This window comes from Dipteris shenzhenensis, chromosome 16 (assembly GCF_047967505.1).
Source record: "Dipteris shenzhenensis isolate YYH24624 ecotype China chromosome 16, Dip_SZ_1.0, whole genome shotgun sequence".
NCBI classification, from domain to species: domain Eukaryota; kingdom Viridiplantae; phylum Streptophyta; class Polypodiopsida; order Gleicheniales; family Dipteridaceae; genus Dipteris; species Dipteris shenzhenensis.
Window position 1 is genome coordinate 11109585 of NC_141611.1, and position 17612 is coordinate 11127196.

At 41.1% G+C, this 17612-nt stretch overlaps 1 protein-coding gene across 1 annotated transcript; it reads left to right on the forward strand.

The window, feature by feature from the left end:
* Positions 1-8303: 8303 nt before the first annotated feature.
* On the forward strand, positions 8304-17387 carry LOC147892540 (uncharacterized). Its single transcript, XM_087387432.1, has 6 exons — positions 8304-8521; positions 9432-9486; positions 10328-10420; positions 10698-11820; positions 13587-13874; positions 17053-17387. Exons 1-6 carry the CDS (start codon positions 8304-8306, stop codon positions 17061-17063), a joined length of 1788 nt encoding a protein of 595 aa, XP_087243558.1. The 3' UTR covers positions 17064-17387.
* The last annotated feature ends 225 nt before the right edge of the window (positions 17388-17612 follow it).

Here is a 17612-nt window from a genome sequence, read left to right on the forward strand (position 1 = left end):
AAGATCTCATGAGATGACGGACTGTTTTAAAACTTTTGAAAGCCATTGCAAGCTCGTGCACAACCCTATCATAATCTTGTTGTGTCGAGTCTTGTAGCTTAATCTTTAAACTTGAAAAACTATTTCTAAATAACAACCCCCACTGTGGCTGCTGCAACTTGCTCCACTGTGGCTACTCTATGCATCCTTCCTAGCCTAGAGAGCTGCCTCATTGTCTTCTACACTGTGGTTTCTCTCTGCCCCACCCTTCTTGGCCTTGAATCTATCTCGCAACTCCTGCATCACTTCTTTGGTTTCTTAATTCTCCCTTTTCAATTCCTCCATAATCTTGTCTTTTTCAATGTTCAATGCATTCTACATGTTGCAAAGCCGTTTGTAAAGAGCCTCCTTTTTTGCTCTCTGATCTTCAAGATGCTTTTGCATCATTGCTAGGTCCTTCTCCATGATGTCCCCATCTGTTCTGACATCTTCAAGCCTATCTCAGAGCTCCTTGATGTGCTTGTCAGCTTCTTCTCTTTGATGCCTTTCCATATCAACCATTTTTACAACGACCTCAGCGCATGCATGGCCCTTGTTCCTGCCTCCTCTACCTTGGCTTCTGCACCCTCCTTAATAATTTCTCAAGTTGCACGGTGGTCTCCCCAAGACAACCTTGAATTTTCATGATTTACATGGATGTGCTGCCCAATGATAAGTGGCAAAGCTGCGGCAAGAGGTTGCGCGATGGTAGGTGGTCAATGCGCTGCACGAAGTAGTGGAGAGATGCACAATGTAGTCAGGCGAGAGACTACATTGCACAAAGCAAGGCAGAGTTTCCATGTGTCAAACTCTATGGTGTTTAGAATAAATAGATTGTGTCAAAAAAGAATTTGGCGAGAGCGCGGGTCCGCTAAAAATTCAAAATCTCACCCAGAAGCACATCGTGTCACGTTGCGGCCCCAAAATGTCCCTAAAAATAGTTTTGTGATTGACTACACCCATCTTGCTTTTTGCCCCACAAATCCCTTCAAAAGTTTTCATAAACCATTTGAGAAAAAACATCCAATGAGTATGAATAGTCCTTGCAATGGTGACCTCCTCTACTATGTGTACAAGCTAATGCACCCGAGCCATCATAATGCTTTGAGGGAAAGTGCTTCTCAAGCAATCACATATCTTTGATGGAGTCCATCCTAGCCTTCTTGATGCTGGATAAAGAGATCTCTTTTGGAGAGATCCATTTATTTCATGTGCCCATGTAAGATTCAAAATTTCCTATTCATTTAAAGTTAATTAGAGTATAAGGTGATATGATAGTAAGCATACCTCACCATGCCACCACTCTTGTAGATAGCTTTTTCGACATCTTCTAATAAGAATCCTTTTACTATACTTGGGAGGATGAACTATCCAAGCAACAAAGGAGTTACAATAATGCATCACGATCGTACTTATAGTATTGCACTGCAATCGTAACAACATTCAAGCATTAATATCAATTATCATTTGAAACATATAGAATACCAGTAAGAGCTTTTGCCAATCATGGGAGTTGAGGCCACTAAGCTTATTGCCCTTTGTAAAAATTCCTTTCAAACAATGCAGGTGTCTTGTTGGTGCCCGAAAAGAGGAAATCTTCTTCCTAACCATCGCCTCCTCCCTCTTGGAAAATATACATGGTATTTTCGAGAGAGCAACTTTACAACCACGCATATACAGCCAAAACTCAAGCATCCTATCCATTTTTGCCATAACTCAAGCATCCTATCCATTTTCCATAAGTCTTGTTGTGCTCCCCTTATGTCTTTGTCTCACCAACCGAATGTGCCCAAATCATGGGCCTGCAACTTTGTGAGAGTAATCTCCAATCCAAGTCGGACTCTTTTGTTGGATACCATCTTCTTATACTTGAGGCATAAATTCTGAAGGAGGGAGGGAGACACATGAATATCTTTTGTATGTTTACTCCATTAAAGTATGGACTAACAACCCATAACTCGTCATCGTGTGAAAAGCATATTTCTCATCACACAACTCTATGCATCACTATCAATAGTAACTCTATCTTCACATGATACATCTATTTAACTTTATGACACTTTTGGTCATCTTCACATCTACTTAACTTTATGACACTTTTGGTTAAAGACCTTGTACACCTAAAACTTGCACTCAATAGACCTTTCCTTCCACTCCTTTTCTTGATTCAACTCATAAAATTTTGATGCTACTAATGCAACAAGCACCATAAGCACACATGCCTGCATATTAGGTTAACATATTCGTCTCTATTCTACCTTCTTCAAAACTAGAACGAGTTTCAACCTATGTGTCACGAGCCATATCTGCAAGATATTTCAATGCACATATATTGCTTTTCCTGTCTCATAATTTTTTATGAATGAAATCTTTCATCTCTAACCACTAAGAGTCCATAGTTGAATCTTTGCCTCTCCATTTGGTAGAAAAGTCAAGGATTTGCCACAGTTTAATACCCCCTGACGAGGAAATCTCCAAGCAAATCAAGGATAAAATGTGTAAATTGTCTAATGCCCTTAAGAATGAAGAATTGCAATATATCCTTGAAACATTGTAAAAATCTAAACTTTCTCATCCTCAAGGTTTGTAGGTGTTAGTCAAAGATAGAGGATTTCATGGACTCTCATTGCTCAATCTTACAATATGGAGAATTAAAAGATGACAAATGGGAATTCGAATCTTGTCTTTCGGTTCCTACTTTGCTGCCATGATGGATAGGTGGACAATAATTAGAAAATGAAACAATTATTGTATAAGAAATCAATCTTGTCTAAACAATGAAGCACGTAACGATTAAAATCATCCAAAATAATATAAGATATAAGAAAGTACAAAATAAAAATGAAGCACGACATAACCATTAAAATCATTCTAGAAAATAGAATATAGATGATTATACAGTGACATCCAATGATAAAGCATTCCACTCAAGTCACAGATGTCAAAAGGATATAACACAGTTACTATTATTATATACATAATTACCTATTAAGAAGACATGCCTTCAAATATCAAGCTGCTATCCACATCCTAAATCTAAAATAGTAGGCATACAACAACAAGATGAAGTAATTAGCTTTGTTGATCACATGTGGTTAAGAAAGTCATTATCGAGGTGGATACATGCTACAATGTAAATATGGGAGCTACCGCACACTTGGATATTAATAACAAGCTCTAATCAACATGCCTAAATCTAAAATAGGAATCATATAATAACAACACAATGTGAAGATGATCTAGATCATCTTTGCTAATCACACATTTCATTAAGAAGTTCATTATCGAGGCAATACAAGCCCACAATTGTGGAAACTACATTCAACATACCTAGATAATAGCCAGCTCTACTTGCTACCTATATCTTCTATACACACACACACACACACATGTGTGTGTGTGTGTGTGTGTGTGTGTGTATGCACACACACACACAAAGTCAAAGTGAGGTGATACAGGCTAGCATTTGTAAGCCACGCACCATGCTTTGAACCTCTCTCTCCCTCTCTCTCTCTCTCTCTCTCTTTCTCTCTCTCTCTCTCTCTCCATGTCAATTTGGGCTGGGTAATGAAGAAATAAATTTACAAAAAAACTAATTAAGGTTGAATCTAGAAACTCATCGGATGAAGACAACTATAAAAGAATATAAAGGAGTGGATTATGAATTAATGAATGTGGTAAATGAAGGTGGGGCTCCCTTTTATAGATGTAGTCTAAATTCACTACACTATATATTTTTTTACCGCATAGTAAAACAGCAAAAATTTCATTTCAATATGTGGCAAAAAGCTGCCATGTGACCTGGACACATGCTTGACATGCATGGCATCAAAAATTGCATGGTAATAGATAAACACTAGTTGGTATTGGATATCACAAATACTATGTGGTGTTTTCATTTACCACTGTAGTGATGTCCCAATCAACTAGTTTCATGTGATTGATGAAAAAAAACATGGTTTTTGCATTTTGAACATTTTTTTACTTTCTAAATTAAAAAATATATTTTTAAATTAAAGCGTACTTTTAAAAAACCATGGTATTAATAAATTTTACACGCATAAAATTACGTACATTTTCAAGCTATATGTTTCCTTTTCATAATCTAAGATCAAATACTAATACAATTCTTGATAAGTTACTAATTAGACTATTAAAAAATAAGGCCATAAAGTAGTTTGCACTTGATAGCAAACTCTTGCCTTAATTAGAGCATCATTAGTTTATGTTGTTGTACAACAACATAGGTAGTTCTAGTGCAAAAATATTTATATTGATGTAGCTCAACTTGACTACATACCTATTCCTATAGTAAAAATGTAGGTAACTTTTGGCTCCAATCAATTGCCTATATATTATCTAGGCATCCTAGAAATTACTTTAGGATTTGCCTATGGTGCAAGCAGAACAACTATCTCATGAAAGTACATCGAGCATGTTGTAGATGTTCAATTTGATTTTTTGTGCACTTGTCATGCACACAGATGGTATGGCTTTCTTAGGTACTTTGTTTTGGATGCTCAGATATTCTCATAGCACTATGATATTTCATTGGAAACCTTACTCGAGGGGGGGGGGCCATATGTGAGTTCAACAAAAATATATTTTTAATCTTTAAATTTAAAAAATTACATAAGGGAGTATTTAAAATGATTTTGAAATATATATATATATATTCATATAGATAAAGGGTACATTTTATTAATGAAAAAGATTTTGAAAGGAGATTTTACAAATAGACCTTGAGCACATGTGATATAGAGGGTTTATACATAGTGACCCCCCCCCTTGAAAAACCTTGAGACAACATGGCTACACCTATAAGTCAAGTGGTTCTGTTTTATGTTAACGTTCCCTTTGTGCAAGTGGCCATGCACAAATTGATTCGAACCTAGGTCTATACATTTCCCCTTTCTTGTCATGGTCACCACGTACACGCATGCTTTGAGGATCTGAAGGTTATAATAGGACTAGGCAAACATCTCAGCCATATGGCTTGCCATCTACCACTTGTTAAGGATGGTGTAATTTATAACCATTAAGTTGAAAGGACAAATCTTTCCTTGTTTGGTTCTCATGGAGGGTACTTTGAGCTAGTGTGTATTTGGAAAGATATGTGATCTTTCTTAATGATGAGACTCAAGATTTGAAATGTGTGACATGATATGGAACCCACACATATGGACACTTAGATTTCCATGAGCATGATAAACATACTTTTGCAAAAGCCTCATGTTGCGAGGGATATATTATATTAGAACTATTCATGAAAATTTGAGAGTTACAGTGTTGTTGAGGTAGTCAACCCTTAGATTTTATTCTTGGAGAGAGAGAGAGAGAGAGAGAGAGAGAGAGAGAGGACCTATTCAAGTGTCATATTTGATGGTGTTGGAACACTTGGATAGACTAAGTAATGCTTTGTGAGAAATAAACTGATCTTGGGGAGGGAAAGGGTTGTGGGAAGGTTGTTTATCCATGCATTTATGCACGAGTGTAGGCTACCCAAGAGGCAAAGAGCACATGTATGTCTTTAGAAGAGTGGGATTGATCATTCAAAGGGGGTACATGGAATTGCTTGTGCACCCCTTTGCATGAGGTTACCAACACAATTAATGTCTGGAAAATGCCTTGAAAAATGCCAAAATTTTGTGGTGTTCTGCCTTGAAAGGTAGTGCCTAGGTCTTGCAATGTTGTATCTTGTTGGAGAGGAGCATTTTCACCTTCCTACATAAGCAATGAGAGCTCTCAACTTGAGGCAATAATTGCTCATCCCCTTTCAACTGTGTTGGTGTGTTTAGGGATGCCAACTTAGCTAGGATTGGAAACTTATCTCAAGACGAACTACGCCCATGCCAATGAGCAAGCTTACTAAGTCTCAAAGCATATGGAATCGTTTAGGATGGGAAATAGCATGGGTTTGTATTTAGCACTCTAACCCATCATTAAAGAACTAGTTTAGAATGGGAATAGAGGGATAAGCCTTAGTTTTTTTATCTTCAACCCTTAGGGGGCTTACCTCATAGAATTTTAATGTACCACATGCGTTCAAAAGGAGGGGAATTTCACTTTAACTTCAAGAGAAATTTTAACAACATTACAATAACAAGAGGGGTTTTTTAAGTAAACTTTAGAAAAAAAATGTTAGTTTTATAAGTAAAGAGGGTTGGGGTGGTTTTATTGCGGGGAAAGTTTTACTTGAGGGGTTTTTTTCATACCCCTTGAATGTACATGATACATAGGCATTGTTCTTAATAATGCACCCCTGAGCTTGAACCAAGGACTCTAAATCCCAAGGTAGAGTGTGTGTTTATTAAAAATAGGAAGAACAGGCTTAGCTATGTCAATCCTAGTCACCCATTGTATCGTACCATGTGTCTTGTGGGTTTAGAATGGGAAATGAATTTTGGTCACTAGAATAGGATGGATGCATTCATATTCTTTCTCTTTCATGTGAGAACGGTCTAAGAGAGGGAAAAGGCAATATACATCACATTATATTTCAGATTGTGTGTTAATGGGCTAAGGGTACCTAGGAACTAGAATGAAGAATCTAGGTGTAAAGAGAGAGAGAGAGAGAGAGAGAGAGAATCTCCTAAAGTTGACAACCATATCATGAATAATTGGGGTGTTTTTTGTCAATAGCCAATGCCTTGAAATTGGACGTCGGATGTAGACCTGAGATTTGAATGGCATGGCAAATAATTTTGATAAGCAAAAACATAGATGCTCTTTTTTTTTGGCTTCTTTGTGCTTTTGACTATTAATAGTCACAGGATTTTCGAAAATCCTAGAGTTCTTTAGACAAGAAAGATTTGGAATTGCCTATATTTTTTCTGAAAACCCACAAATATTGGATTGCCTATACTTGATGACAAAAATCAGTAGTGAATTGCGTCAAATTAGGGGCTTGGTGGGATGAAAAAGGAGAAAGAGTTTCATTCTCTTGAATGATATATTTGGATAAATGAAAATTTTTTATTTGAAATATATCATGATTTTCATGAAGAATGTAAAAGACAGCTCATTTTTTGAAATTTGAGACAATTGAGGAGACATTCCCACAATCCAACGAACGCAAATGGTTGAATGTTTGCCGACAATCAGGCGGGAACATGTCTGCTTCTTTGGCGTGGCAGCACTGATACATTTTATGTTCCTTAAGTTTTAGGTGCGTTGCAAGAAACAAATTGGTGATTAGTAAAATCAAAGGTGATAGAGTTTTGACTACAAAATCAAGTTGATAGAGTTTCAACTATGTCACCCAAATTTACCAAAATACACAATGTGGAGCACATTCCCGTGAATGGGTTTTCTTCAAGCTAAAATTGTGGAAAGCCAAGAAATAGGCTTCCATTAAAAAGTCTGCCATGTTCTACGGGAAGGAGTGACCACTAAAATGCCAAAATGTTGATGTTAAGTGTAGAATTACGATTTTCAGAGCCTTCGCTGAATTTTAGCCAATGTAAATGTTGAGGGAGCTACACAGCAACGTGACGGCCTTGGAAAGAAGCTTGAAAAGAGGAAGGAGCTTCTCCAGCCCTCATTCCCTTGTTGCCATGTGCATTTTGTGTTGTAAATCTACACAGCAACATGATAGCCTTAGAGAGAAGCTTGAAAAGAGGAAGGAGCTTCTCCAGCCCTCATTCCCTTGTTGCCATGTGCATTTTGTGTTGTAAATCCCTCTAAAAGAATAGGATAGACATGGGAATGCGCTGCTTGGAGAATGCCTCTGAGCACATTCCCACGTTTGAAGCGAAATTATAGGAGGTATTTACGTGAGTCAATGGGGGAATAGAAGCTTGAAATTTTTAAGCGGTTCTCACATTGATTGCTTTCTCCCGTTAAAGACCACACGAGTTTTCGATTTGATGAAGATTGAGCGTTGTTTTTACGCTTAACATCTACAAATTTCCTAAGGTTAACGGACATGCTTCTCCCTTTGGTGTCTAAGAGAGCTTTCCCACGGCTTGTTGGCGCAAATGCCAACGTCCTGACGGTGGACAACATTCATTCGTGCGATGGCAATAGAGCCTACCTCTGCATCAATCTCTTGGATGCTTGCGCCTACGTGATCACAAAAAAACTGATTCAAGGTAATATTTAGGTTTGACCACATAATGCTCGGGTGGAGAGAGATTATTTCCGTCTCCATCGCGGCATTGCAAGTACATTTTAGGAACGTTTCAAGCCCATGGGTGACCCACATTTTTGCTCATTTTGCTGAATCTCCAACAGTGCTAAATTTCCCCGCTATACCCCATTCTTGCATTAGACCCTTTTGAAACATGGGGGTATGCCAAGCGTGCGTAGCGACGGAAGCGGCTGAGCCGCCAATTAGCGCCGCCGCCATGGGGGCTGAAATATGCCGGTGGGGCGGTTTTGCGGCGTTAGGGCAGGGGGGTGTGTCGGCGTGGCGGTGGAGGCCCTTTCGCTATCCAGGCAGGTTCCATCGTTCACGAGGTGGCGACGCCGTCGGCGGGGCCGCCGCCGGCGGGGGCGCCGGGTCTCACGGGGCGCGCCCGCACGGACAAGAAAAAAGCAGCGCCTCGGGATACACTGGCCACATGGAGCGAACATTGGCTGCGCCGCCCTAACTATTATTTCTGCGCGTGCCCTTTACTCCAACGCCGCCTGTCGCCGCTTTTTGTCAAAGGTCTCGTTTTTCGCCACCCTCACTTCCACCACCCACGTCCACCAAATCTACGCCTCCTCTCTTAGATCCACCCCCATCATTTCGATTATCTACGCCTCCCCGTTCAAAATCTCCGCCTTCCACGTCACATTTCCGCCACCATCTCCGCCACCACTACTTCATATTCTCCACCCACCCAGCGATCTCATCAGTCTCATCGGCCGCACCACCTCCATCAATCTCATCACAGTCCCTTCATCGATCTCATCCGCTGCAGCTTTGCTAAGTTCTAACCATCTTCCTCCTCCTCATCCCCGCCTGATCACTCATCAAAGTCCTCATTATCGTCTGATCATTATCGTCTGATCATCGTCCTGCAACTGCAGCTCCTTCGCAAGAATCATCACTGATCAGCTGCTTTTATAGCTGTTTGAGCTCCGCATTCCCTTAATCCTTGTCTCATCGTCTTGTTGATCTTAGCGTCTGCTTATCGATCATCGTCGTCTGCATCCAAGATCGTCTGTGTCATCATCTCCACAAGCATCGTTTAAACTTTGCTAGCTCTTGGATCTGCCCTTCCGGCATCATCAGCGCCTTCCTCTCAAGCTTAACTAATCTTCACTTTCCAAAGTTCGCTCGCTTTCCCTTGCTTACATCCTCCCACTTCCTCTCCATCAATATCGTCTCAACAAGCATCGGACGCTTCAACGTCGACCCCACGTCACTCTCATCTAACTAGAGCCTAACCTTCCTCTCAGTACTAATCACCATCTTTCACCAGGAGCTGGTACACACCGTGCTTTAGCACCTCCCTCAATAAGCAGCTTGCGGTGAAGGTATGTCTTTAAGCTCTCACTCTTCATGGCTCCTCAAAGATAAGCAGCAGCTTCTGCAAGTAGCTCACTCATCCCGCATCTAAGAGCAGGCTCTTTCACAACTCGCTGATGCCTTGCTAGGCTTGCTTACTCTCCGTCACTCAAAAATGAAGAGCTTCCACAACTTGTAGCCGCTGCATCGATAGCCTTGCTTAGCGCCTCTCGCTCTCAAACAGCCCTAATCCTCGTCTCAGACTGCAAGCCTTGTTAGTTAACTAGCCGATCAGCGTCAAAACACCACCTAGCTTGTAGTGCCCGAAGTTACTCAATTAAGTGACTCGTCATCACAGCTTAGCCCGGCACACCCTTTCAACACTCATCACTCCCACACGGGACTCTTATCATCACCCGCATAAGAAGCTTTCCGATACAATTGTCTTCTCAGACCAATCTTCCCTTACTCTTCCGTTAGGTACTACCTAGCAACTCTCCCTCGAAACCATATTGCACCTAGCACATTGCTTGCAAGCTACGTTTGTCTTCGGCCGTAGTGCTTCGTAATCTGTTAATGTGAGGGTTTCGATGATTGCCTCCAGCAGCAGACAGTAGGGTCTGTTAGCTCGCTTTACAAAGTTCAACTGCCTGTGCGTGACCTGCTAGTCTAGGTCCGTTAATTGGCAGACACATTTCTACTCTCGCTTCGAAATTATTCAGCGAGCTTCTGCGCCCTTTGCGTATACGTTATATTCTTCTAATCACCTGAATTGTTGCAAGGAAATTCTTAGCTTTCTGCTGTGGGTCGTTGATGCATGCAGCTTGTTAACACATTCGGGCAACGCGAGCTAAGCTAACGTTCATGCAGGCACAGTGTGCAGAACATCAAGCGAATGGTATTGCTTGGATCCAGACAACTGGAGGGCTTGGTTCTCTCATATATCGTACCGCGGACGCACTGGTTTCGTTTATATGTTGTCAGACCTGATTAGTGTTCACAAGTAGCGGCGGCCCTTCGAGCTAGTGCATTCTCTTCACCACGCTCCAAACCGCCTTCTGTAAGTAACGTGCCAAATTACGGAGGCACATCCTTCTAAGAAAAGCTGAAAAAGGAAAAGAAGCGACATATCCATTTTTTGAGGGCAACTGTGGCTCCCGCCGTGGCTGGGAGCGGCGGGGCATCCGGTCCGAGGAGGCTAGACTCAACTCCGGATTGGGTTTCGACATCATCCTTGCAGGATAGGAGTCTGAAAGAACGGGATTTTTCACTTGGTTTCAATGGTAGCGGTTTCAATCGTGCATCTGCAGCCGCAAAAATTGGTTCCTCCTCTGAAGGTAGTGGAGGATGGGAACGGCCTTTGCCTTATGGATATCACAACACCTTCGAGGGTGGAGAAACCGGCGTTGGCACTGGGATGGGCATTGCAGGCGCAGCAGGCCAAGCTCTTGTAGCTGGAACCCTCGGTGGACAAAGGCTGATCGTGGGGCCTGGTAGTGCAGGGTTCAGAAGTCTCGGCTACGATCCTTACAACCGAGATGTTGCGAGAGGAGAGGATTTTGTGGGCTTATATGGGAACCGGTTTTCAAGCAGGCGAGAGGATGATATAGGTTCTGGTGGTCGCTGCGGACCGAGCTTTGTGGCATATGTCGGAGGGGAGGTGCGGCTACACGCAGTCATTCGCGACGAAGAGGCTACAGCAACTGCAGGTGCGTCGCATACGTCCAGTCCGGGGCCACTGCTATCATCTGCTGTTAGAAGGAATGCCGATGAGGAAGGAAAGGTAGGGGAAACAGGATCATGGCCTATCGTTGAAGGAATTCTCAGCAGGGCGAAGCCTCATGCGGTGCAGGACCAACACGATCCGAAGGAGCATGCGCATAGAACAGCGGCTCCAATGCGGGTGGTGGATCTGACTTCAATGGAGCAAGCAAATTCTGGGATGGATCAGCGGAGGCTAGAAGCAGCAGGAGGGGTCGAGCAACAGCAACTGCAAATGGAGCAGACAGAGAGGCTCGAACAATTGAGACAGAGGTCAGCGCCGGGTTCAACAGCGTGCCAGGATTGCGGGAATCAAGCGAAGAAAGACTGCGTGCATCTGCGTTGTCGGACATGCTGCAAGAGCCGGGGCTTTGATTGCGCAACTCATGTGAGAAGCACATGGGTTCCTGCAGCCAAGAGGCGAGAGAGGCAGCAAATTGAGCTTGCAGCGATTGTGGCCGGGCATCCCATGCCCAGGTCTAAGCGAGCTCGCACTCTAGCCTTGGGTGGTGTTAGCAATGCCGCTGCCTCTCACACCTCCAACTCTACAGGCACCCCGCCTCGCAGCTCAGATTTCAACTCGGCTCTCATACCGCAACAAGGTCAGCTAGCAATTAACTTTTACTATTTCCTTTGGATCGTCCTTTATTCTCCATCATCTTGGTCCCTCCGGTTTTGCCTGCACATAACCTTGCAATCTATCAGACATCCATGAAGAACGTGTGTTTCCCGGACGGGGCTAGCAGTTGTCATGCTTCATATCTCCCTTCTGTTCTGGCCTTGTTATACTGTGTGGCGTAGCTGTTTCTCTAGGTTTTCGTTGCTTTCAAGGGTCAGGCCCACTAAGCTTTGATTCCCTTGCATTGAATTCGTGGCTCAGTACATGCATTTGCGTATCTCAACCTCTCCAGTGCGTACATATGCATAGCGTAAATATGGTTGTCTCCTCAACTGACAAACTAAGCCTTCCCGAAGCCAACCTATGAGCGTTTATCTCCTCTCCATGAGCATTATTTGAATTGAGAGTTCTGAACATTACCTATTACATGCCGCATGGGCATAACTGAAGCATGCAAATGTGTTCAAGGAGCTTTGCCTAGTAAGGGTTCTTTGAATAGCTTTGGGCCATATTCCTCCTCCGGTCTGAGCCTAAGCTCGCTAGAAAAAGCATGCCGCACCAAACTGTTCCAAGGATTACAGGTCTTCAAAGCAAATTTTTAAATTGATCCCGAACTTGAGTCATAGAATAAGAAGAGTCCATGTTTTACATGCTCAATCTCATAAATTTGGCTGCAGCTGCTTAGAGATTCGTCTATGTATCCAATAACCTCTCTTAAAAGTTTTTTTGTTTTGTGGACAATCTTTTGTCTACTATGATCTATCCTTCATTGGATGCATTGAAGACATTCAGGAAGTTCCTTGCAGCAGCTCCTTCGTTCTTATTGGCAATATGGCAGCTACTTGAATAGTCTTATCCGCTAGGTGTAGCTACTTTGTTCTAAGGTTATGTTCTACAACTAGGAGAATAAATCCCAATTTTGTTAAACTACAGGGTCCATGTACTAGCACAAACTTTAAGCTAGTGTGTGGAACCCATGAATTGAGCAAGTTGTTTTCAGTGCATTGCATTATAGAGCATGCCTTAAATTTTCATATTTAGTTCCTCAATTGGTTACACCCAATGATCCTTTGACCCTGAAAGCATGCCTGCATTCGAGTTGGGTCTGTGGCAAACAGTGTGACAGTCATCTAATGAGGTTTTTTGAGGGGACATGGCACAAGCAAAAGAATGATCTTCTTGCTTGATGTGCTTCCAATATGAGAGGGTTTCAGTCTTACTCATGCTGTCTCATGAAATCTTAATAGTCAGACAATTGTGGCAGCGTGAAAAGCAGGTAGAATGGCAAAATAAAAAATTTTAAGGCAATAATTCTGGCTAGCTGTTGCAGGGAATGTCGAAACTTCAGCTTGTTAACGTCACCTCTCTTGCTTTCACAGAAGCAAAGTATAGGATTACTTATACTGTACTCTCATCTGTCCCTCGGATTTATGATCTAAATAAAACGCGGTGAGCTACATTTAAGCTCTCTGGAACACCATGATCCGAAAGAATAGCCATACAGAGATGCAGTTCATAGCATCCATGTCATATTACATAATAAGGTCTTTACGAGACTGAAAGCAGTGATATGTGGTTATGGTTGTGGCAACATAAAATCGGCAATAACTTTAATTTAAGCAGCCTTCCTAGGACAAGCTAAAATGAATTCAGAGATTGAGTGTGTGTGTGTGCACGTGTGTGCGCCGTACGTGTGAGAGAGAGAGAGAGAGAGAGAGAGAGAGAGAATAAATTGCTCTTGTGCTGCAGAGCATAGAGTCAAAGCAACACTTCCTCCAGAAGTTAAGGCGCAATCAGTTTTCAAATGTGTAAGAGTGACCGGGGTTAATGATGGACAGGATGAATTTGCGTACCAAACTGTTGTAAGAATTGGGGGTCACATATTTAAGGGCATGCTTTATGATCAGGGTCCAGACAAACACAATCTGGCTTCAAGTGTTGCTGAGCTTCAGCTAGGTGGAAGGAATACTCCATCAACGTCTGCTTTAATTGATCTGGCAGGGATCTATGGAGCTCCTGGAAGTTCCTTTTTAGGAGGTAAGAGGGGGGATGATTATAATTAGTTATTTTTATTGTGTATTGTATTTCAAGTCACATGATTAATGGAGATGGGACAAACATGCAATCAGACTTAGTTACATTTCTTGTGGATTAGACTTGTTAGCGTGAATGTTCATTTGTAATTTAGATTGGGTGTTGAGTAGTCTTAACCTGATTGCAAGCTTGTGAAATGCTCCTTGTCATTACAATAATTAAGTAAACGAGCATTAACCTAATGAAACAACGTTGAAGAAGGACCTTGTGGACATGATCTCGATTTGGTTGTGAGAATAACAACACAAAAGATTTAATTAATGCAAATAAAGAAACTTGAAATGAAAATATGCATCTATTCCATCCTAGTACGACCATGGATCTTACAATCAACCAGAGAGGCTTTTGGTGGCACAGTATTCAGTATATTGTACACAACATTGCGAACACACTGTTGATGGCTTGATCACTAGTAGCCAACGTAACACTTTGATCCAGTTTTAAAGAAGCATAGCAATGTGACTTACATGGTACAAGGATATGCTTATACAAAAATATATCTAGTGGCACAGTATTTGGTATATTGTAAGCAACATTGTGGACATATTGTTCATGGCTTGATCAGTAGTAGCCAAACGTAACACTTTGATCCGGTTTTAAAGAAGCTTAGCAATGTACTTACATTCTAGATGGAAACTGCTTATACAAAACTATATTCCTTTCTTCGTCAAAGAATGAAGATCCTTATATTCTTCCTGCATTAAAAACTTGAAGGAACTTCTTCAGTACACTCAAGGTTATGAGCTAATATACACTAAGGAATAAATTGTCACCAACAAGGAAATATAGACAGTCATCTGAAATTTAGATAAATGAATTGATGGGAAAGTTTGCACAAAGTCCATCAAAATGCTTGCAGTTGAAATATTAGTTGGCATATATAACCTGTCGTGTAGATGAAATATCTGAAGTACCATGTCTGAGCAACGGATTGATGGGTTTGCATCCTCTTTGCATCATACTACTCTTGACATACATAATCAAAGTCTATAAGACAGTGGACGTCTAAGTAGTTTTCAACATGGCGAATGTGCTGTGAACACATTTTAATCTTCAACCAAAATTTCAAGCCATTGAATGATGTAGTGATACCTTATATATGGCTTTTCTGTTTTTCACACAAGCATCCCTGCCCACATGCAATTGACAATGGAGCGCAATTCCTTTCTGCACAGACAGTGGTATAAAGCAATACCAAGCTGATTCTTTGACTCAGAGTTTCCTCCTCCTCATGGGGTGGAAGTCTTTATTGAGCCCATTGAAGATGCTAACTGTCCCTTGTCCAAATATGGCAGATAGAGAGTTTCATGCGACTTCCGTTCATAAGATTGTATCATATGCAACTTGCTGCATCAAATTTATTCAACCTATTTCTGTTGAGGAAATATTAGTTATGAAAAACAATCAGTAGTAGACATATAAGACCGAGATTCGCAGGAGTAGAGATGCAGGTCTGGGCTTCAACAAGACTGTGAAAGCAAAGCAAAAGGCTTGAAGATGCTTGTCACATATTGTTATCCAGCCTTTGAGCAAAAGGGAGAACAGTAGAGAATAATAAAAGAAAATGCAGGATCGATATATTGATATGTAGCTTAGAAACAAATTTCTGCAAATAACCAGTATGATCAATATGTTAGTGATTCTACAGTCTACTAGTTGTCTTGATACAGATCTCTATATGGCAGACCTATGCAGATCGTATGCAGCAGGATTTTCTTGCAGCACCAATCTGCATTATCCCTGGTAAACTTCATCCTGATAGATTGCAAGGGTATTCTGATATTTCGGAGCTTCTGTCATTAGAGCAGTTATAACTGCTGTAGAGGGCAACCAGAGAAAACACAGGATTCATATATTAACACGTTTCTTAAAAACTCTGTGCAAATGGAACAGTATGATTGATATTTAGTAGATTGCTACATCTCTTTTCCCTCTAGGAGTAAGAGGTCTGCTATAATGGTTCTAAGGCATCATGATTCAATCTAGGGACCCATGTTGTAGCGCTTGACAAGCCCTGCAAAGCTTCACTGACAGATAAAATATTCAAATGGGTTCTCTACTTTCGCATGTTAGATCATTCAACTGCTCGAGTTTCCTATTAAATTTAATGGCTCCTATGAATTCGAGCCATTATGAAATCCTACCTCAAACCTGGCGAGGTAGTTTAGAATGACATCATAATAAAGACGTGGGAATGTTGTCAAAGCCAGGCGAATGCTTCTTTTTTCATATACTAGTCTATCCAATATATATATATATATATACTTAGCAGAATCATAATTTTCTTCTGCTTGTGAACCTTTTTAAAATAATTTCGTCACATTGAGCAATATGCAGTGAGAACATTAGTGAAATGCCTAGTACAAAATGAATATATTTTCTTAAGTGATACTAACTTAGCTTCTCCATTGGGTGTACATGCCAACTGATTTGAAATTGCATTTCAATTGCAATATTAACATACCTTTCAGTTGTTGCTGGATGTCATAGGAGAGTGAAAGCAAATATCTTTACTCTCTCTCTCTCTCTCTCTCTCTCTCTCTCTCTCTCTCTCATATATGTCCGGTGTACATGCCAACTCATTGTGAGAACAAATATCAAACTATGCCTGTCTATACAATTGCTCTCTCTCTCTCTCTCTCTCTCTCTCTCTCTCTCTCTCAATCTCAATCTCGTTCTCGCTCACTCACTCGTCTGGTGAACATGCCCAGGGCTGACTTGAAAATGCATTTCAATTAGAATCTAATACCCTTATAGGCATTTGTGTTAGCTTATCTCTTTTACTGTGGAGGAGATGTGCAAGAACAAAGAAGAAATATCATACCCATATCTTAGAGTAGAGATCCTGCCAATATTTTGCCCTTATTGATTTGTAATTTTTGAGATTTCTCAGTCTCATGTTGTATATGATTTACACGATCAATACATACCTACAATCGTTTTTTATGAACACCTTTTCTTTGTTAGTGATTTTTTTCACGTGCACGCCCTAGAAGTAGTTTGTCTGTAGGAAGATGAAAATGAATCTATCCTGAATGCATCACATGGGTTTACATTGAGTTGCTTTTCGTTATTTCATACGAACTTACACTAAGAATAGTCTTATTTTGTCCTTTTGCAGCCCTCCGCTAGCTAATCTCCTTACAAGTTTCTATTGAATCCTTTGGGTGATTCATCGTCAGAAAAACCACTACAGGGGAGCACGCCGAAGCTCTCATGCTCATGAGCGCTGCGCAAGTTTGATTTTTATTCACATGGTCAGAATGGCTGAAATGTTTTTCTCAAGTTCGACCCCTGCAGAGGTACAGATACACGTAGAATTTTCTAATCTACGTTTCTGATAATTGAGAAACACTTGTGCAGCATTTGAAGCATTAAGGACATTCTGGTACATTGACGGATGGCAAGGTCAGTCGTTTTGTGTAGAACTATTACTCATACTTGTAAGTAAAAGTGAATAAGGTATAAGGCAGTAAAGGCTGAAGGCCTTGTAACACCATGGCAAGGTAACGAGGCAGGAAATATGAATTGATCGCTTTCAGGTTTCTAAAACTGGATGGTGAGTATTCTTCTTTACTTGAGTGGCGGCTGAATGCATGGTACAGCAAATTCCCTCTTATGGTTGTCTTCATATGCTCGTGGGTGAAGGGATTGTCGGAAGCAACTTGGGAGCCCTTTGAT